The sequence below is a fragment of the Phasianus colchicus genome, chromosome 3 (genome assembly GCF_987193195.1).
Source record: "Phasianus colchicus chromosome 3, bPhaCol1.hap1.1, whole genome shotgun sequence".
NCBI lineage: Eukaryota > Metazoa > Chordata > Aves > Galliformes > Phasianidae > Phasianus > Phasianus colchicus.
The window spans coordinates 94,227,137-94,233,075 of NC_143438.1; the positions used below are offsets into that span (position 1 = coordinate 94,227,137).

A 5,939-nucleotide genomic window follows, 5' to 3' on the forward strand; every position below is an offset into this window, starting at 1 on the left:
CGCCTACGATAGGCAACACATGGGTAGAACCAGGCGGACCTCACAGCCTTGGCCACGTCCTCCCTACTTCACTTCATCTTCTTCAGCAACACACACTAATCTCCTCAGCTGCAAGCCGCACAGCACTCACCTCAGCTGAATGGGGGCATGAGAAATGGTTTAGTGGCTCGTGCTAGCAATGGTGCTGGGAGGACAGTTGGACTAGATGGTCTTGTAGGTCCTTTTCAATCTTGGGATTCTATGATTCTATGCTTCTATGCCCTGCAACCTTCAGCCATGGCCTTGACCACATGGCCTGGAGCGGCTCACGGCTGCATCCCCGTGTAGCATGTATGCTTCCAATTTCCCCATGGAATCTCCAAATCCTCATGGAAACCATCAAAGGCCATGCCTTTGAGAAATGGCCTCAGCCAACTGACATTCCACTCACCAATGATCCCTTAGTGTCTGCTTCAGCCTCCCACGCCAACACCCTTCCATTCACCTCGGGGCTTGCTACCTCTCAGCCAGGCCTGAGAGGACAGTGTCCTGCCCTCACAAACAGCCCTCCTCTGCCTAAAGAAGCTACAATCCCCACAGAGAGCCCGAAGCTGAAACTACACAAAACACGCAGGAAACCACTTCCCAAATAAAACCTTGATAGCAAAAAGGGAACCAAGGTGTCAGTGAAGCAGACCCAATGGGAAAGAGAAGGGCAAAGCACATGGGAAAAGAAATGGGACGAAAGCAAGCAGGGAGTAAATGCAACACAGGCAATAGAGTCTCCTGCCAGACACATTGGAAGCCCAGAGCAGCCTGCCTAGGATGCTGCAGAATGGGATCCTCACCACACAACGCAGACACAAACCACCCAACATCAATGATACGCCGTGACCTTACTCCTGAGACCACAACTCTTCCACGCCTTAGATGCATTTTCCAGCCACCATCATGAGACACACCTCCCAAATAAATCCAACACAATATTCATTTTCCCTTAAAAGTTGCCGACAAGGTCAAAGGATCAAATCCACAACAAAAGGTAATGAAAAGGGAGAGCTGTGGAAGGCAAACACACCCCACCTCATGACTGGCCAGGCTGTGGCACGCAAGAGCTGCTCACTGCACAATGCCGCCATGCGCAGAGGCTCTCTCCAAGCCCTCGGGCACTCACACAGCAGCATAAAAGCCAGCCCTGAGCCTCGCTCCCTCACACACTTCTCCTGACACCTTCTCCTCTGCACTCCTCTAGGTAAGCATGAGAGCTGCTGCCCTCCTTTGCCCACCCCACCTGGCTTGGCTATCCAAACCCCTTGGCCCCAAGACTCTGCAGCTCTTCTGCCTCCCCAGAAACCATGCTCTCCACCACCCCAAGCCCCAACCCCAACCAACTTGCTCCCTGGGCCACACCCAGCACGGCTTCTTGGGTCCTCAACAACCTCCATTTGCACAACACCCTCTCTTCCAGGGACCCTCCACCCCACAGCCATGTCCTGCTACGACCTCTGCCGCCCCTGCAGCGGGGGACCCACCCCGCTGGCTAACAGCTGCAACGAGCCCTGTGTCAGGCAGTGCCAGGACTCCCAAGTCGTCATCCAGCCTCCTGCCGTGCTGGTCACCCTGCCGGGACCCATCCTCAGCTCCTTCCCCCAGAACACCGCCGTCGGATCCTCCTCATCAGCTGCCGTGGGCAGCGCCCTCAGCGCCCAGGGAGTGGCCATCTCCTCCGGCGGCTTCGGCTTCGGAGGCCTGGGCTGCTACAATGGCGGGAGAGCCCGCTACCCCTGCTAAGGGCCTGCGCCCACACCCTGACACCAACCACCTGCACCCTGCAATGCGCCTCACGCACTCAGGAGGCACCACTGGGTCACTGACTGCACGTGGGATAGATCAGCAGCTCTTCAACCATGGCTCTGCATTCATTACAACAAAGAAGCAAGCAGGGAAGGGGACCAGACCACACTGCTTGCAAACTGCGCCTCTGACAAATTCTATATCTTGAACGTTCTTCTCTAGGTCCTTTTCTTTCTCTGCAAGAATGCTGATGGTCATGCTACATGCACTTACGGCCACGGCTTCTTCTCTTGCTGCTCCTTTCCTTTCATGTATTTTCCTCAATAAAGTTCTCTTGCATGCCAGCCTCTGAATTCGCTTCATCCTTTCTTCAGCACTTCACACTTCTCCCACTCCAAAGACACGGCTCAAGGGTCCATTAGGATGGCACCAAAGGGGTCCCATCACCTCCCCTGCCAACAGTGGTACCAACAAGAACTGTTGGGGCATCAACTGGGCTTCCAGCACATCAAACAACATCTATGCTTGACCACACAAAGTCTTGGGCACACCAAGGCCCTTCTGCCCATGCCTTCTGAAACTACCTTTCCATGGCAGCACACCCCAGCAGGATACTCCCACGCTGACAAAAAAAAAGCAGTCACAGAATCCTTTACACGTTAGAGAATTGTTAGTGACAACACACTACTACTGCCCTGCTCAAGTACACTCAGCTCCAGCGGTCAGACAGGGAACACAGCCAGACTTTCAGCACCTCAAAGGACAGGGACTACACAAATTACTCTGCGGGGTAACCTGTTCCACCACTTGCCCCCCTCACCCTGGAAAAAGCTCCCTTTCTCTTCCAAGGAAGGTTCCAATTCAGTGCTGTCCACCTTCCTTTCTTCTGGCAGCAGACAGTAATGCAAAAGGGCTGGCTCTCTTTACATCCTTCCCTAACATCTGCGATTTATACGCAAGGAGAAGATCTACTGAGAACATCCCTGTGTCCCAGCTCAAAACTGCCTGTTCTCTCAGCTTCTCCACGTCGTAAGGAGGCTCCAGGCCCATCAGCACTGGGGAAGCCCTGCACTGGAACTGCTCCACCATATCCATGTCTGTCTTCCTCCTGGGAAACTTAAGCATGAACCACCAGCACTGAACAGAAAGAAAAGTACATCCTCCAGTGTGCTAGCGATGCTCTTCCCAAAGGCCTTCTGGAGAATGGGGAACTCTTTTGTCACAGGGCTGCAGTGCTGCCTCAACATCCCCTTGCTCGCCAGCAGTAAAACCTGGTCCTTCTCAGCAAAGCTGGCTGCCACCCTCTCATTTTTCTTGCTCCATGTTACTGCTTCCCATCTGCAGCACTTCACTTTGCCCCTTCCGCTACCTCATGGCGTCCCTGAGGTAATACATATAACCCAGCCCCTCCACATCTTTCACAAAGGTGGACTATACACCGGGGGCATCAGCTGCTCCTTCCCATCTTCTAGCATTTGCAAACTCACTGGGATCACTACCATCACCCAGCTTTTTAATGCAGGTGCTGAACAGTGCTGGCCTTACTACCGAGTCTGGACACAATCACAACACTTCACCGCACTGCTGCATTCAGCCACTTTCAAGCCCACCCCAGCGTCCACTTGGACAGTTTCTTTGGGATCGTGTCATGGGAAGAAGCCTCCTGAACGCAAGACAATCAACTGCCATGTCTCCCCATCATCCACCGGGCAGATCACTTCACTACAGAAGAAACTGAGGTGGCTTTGGAAATCCACTGCTTCCTGCGAGGATTTCCTTCACCTCCTCCCCAGAGACTAACATCAGGTCAACCAGCCTGAAGTTTCTCACCGCTTCCTTCTTCGTTTCTTGAAGGCAGGAATAGGAAGACTCTCGAATATTCTTCACAAAGCACTTCCATCATGAACTTTCACAGGGTCAACAGAAAAGAGCCTTACGAAGACAGCAGACGCATCCCTCAGCATTTGTGGGAGAAACTCATTAGGTCCTAGAGGATTCCTCACACCCAGTTGCACTTCCTACTCATCTTATCCATGAACAAAGACCTGTGGGACAGCCTGCATCAAGTCACCTTGGCTGAGCAGAGGCATGACTCGCCTTCGATCCACCCTATGGTAATCAGACATCACTGCAAGGACCTACCTGTTGCAGCCCCAGGAAGCATGCAGGCCTTCGGCACCATTCTGACACATCCAAATGTTTTTCCGAGCACCAACCATTGGGCACAAAAGTGGCAGTGCTCCTTGACACTCAACTCAATTAAAAACAATTAAACGCTATGGCGCAACACATTTCCCAGTTCTTCCGCCACTCTTCAGTCTCAGTGCCTTTCCCACATCCCACCAGGCATGTCCAAGGATGGCACTCTGTCAGACCAAAACCCACGCTTTCATCTTGATGACCGCAGGTAAGGGTGGCATGCAGAGAAGACACTGGGACCTTTCTGGGGGCATGGCAGAATTCCCAACACCAGCAGTCTTGTCAGCTGTGACACAGCCCCGCAGGGACAGCATTCTGCTCTGGCAAACAGCCCTCCTCTGCCTGCAGGGACTGCCCGCCCCAGGCACACAGCAGGCGGCCTCCTTTCTCCAGGCACACCTCTGCAGACACCAGGGGCAGCAGCAACCCATGCTGAACTCCCAGGGAAAGAGAGGAGCTGCAGACTGCTTAGTGAGGTGGGACAAAGGCAGGTGTCATGGTTTTACGTTTTTTGGTTTTCAGTATTCCACAGCAGAACATCATGTACTGGAATTCAAGTGTTAATGCTCCAATTCCAGGTACCTATCCCTATACATTACGGAAGTCATGGGACCTGACCCTTCCGGGTGGGGAGGTCTCTTACTGCCTGGCAGTGGGTGCTGGAGGGTGCTTTCCCAGCCGTTCCAAGCTTTTCAGCTTCGACTCGGTCTCAGGAACTCTCTCTCTCCGATCTTATTTATTAGTCTCAATTTCAATTCGATTGTATTATATTGTATTATCTTGCATTCCGATATCATAGTTAGTAAAATAAGTTTTCCTCCATAGATTGTTGCCGCTGTTTTTTTTCCTCCCTTCCTTCCCTCCCATTCTGTGGGCCAAGGGGGTGGGGGAGCAGGGGCCTACAGCCCCCTGTCACAGACATAGATCCCTGTCACGGGCATAGATTGATCTAGTTAACTCCGTGACAGCAAGGAAGGAGGGAATGTGATTCCAGAGGACCAAGTGCAACAGGCAAAGCTTTGAAGCCTGAAGCAGCCTTCCAAGGACGCCACAAGATGGGCTACCCACTTTGCAACACAGCCACAAATGACCACACACAAGTGCCACGCGGGGACCTCATTCCTGATAAACACAACTCACGCTTTCTGCATGCTTTGACTCAAACACCATTCCCACTTAAACACTGACATCAGGGTTAAAGGAACACAACCACAAGACAGGGAAAAGAAAAGGAAGCGTTGCGGAAAGACAAAACCACATTACCACATCACCGGTCAAGTTTTGGCATGCAACAGCAGCTCGCTGCACAATGACCAGGCCTTGGCAAGCGACAAAAGCTTGCTGCACAGTGCTGCCATGCGCAGAGGCTCTCTCCAAGCCTTCAGGCACTCACACAGCAGCATAAAAGCCGGCCCTGAGCCTCGCTCCTTCACACACTTCTCCTGACACCTTCTCCTCTGCACTCCTCTAGGTAAGCATGTGAGCTGCTGCCCTCCTTTGCCCACCCCACCTGGCTTGGCTATCCACAACTCCTTGGACCCAAGACTCTGCAGCCCTTCTGCCTCCCCAGGAACCATGCTGCCCACAACCCCAAGCCCCATCCCCAACCAACTTGCTCACTGGGCCACACCCAGCACAGCTTCTTGGGTCCTCAACAACCTCCATTTGCACAACACCCTCTCTTCCAGGGACCATTCACCCCACAACCATGTCCTGCTCCGACCTCTGCCGCCCCTGCAGCGGGGGACCCACCCCGCTGGCTAACAGCTGCAACGAGCCCTGTGTCAGGCAGTGCCAGGACTCCCAAGTCGTCATCCAGCCCTCCACCGTCATGGTCAGTTTGCTTACGAGCATGTCATGGGAGGAAGCCTCAAAGCCTTCCCTAAAGGCAAACTCACCAAATGTCACTGCACCGCCTCACGATTAAAGCCGGTCACTTCCGTGTTGAAGAAACTCAGCGGGGGTTG

General features: G+C 53.3%; 1 protein-coding gene across 1 annotated transcript; it reads left to right on the top strand.

The window, feature by feature from the left end:
• The first annotated feature begins 1,310 nt into the window (after positions 1-1,310).
• Positions 1,311-4,696, top strand: LOC149918778 (feather keratin 1-like). Its single transcript, XM_090138148.1, has one exon. It carries the CDS (start codon positions 1,468-1,470, stop codon positions 1,768-1,770), a length of 303 nt encoding a protein of 100 aa, XP_089994274.1. The 5' UTR covers positions 1,311-1,467; the 3' UTR covers positions 1,771-4,696.
• The last annotated feature ends 1,243 nt before the right edge of the window (positions 4,697-5,939 follow it).

Coding starts and splice junctions, on each gene's coding strand:
- LOC149918778 (XM_090138148.1), top strand. CDS start 1,468: ATGTCCTGCTACGACCTCTGCCGCCCCTGCAGCGGGGGACCCACCCCG.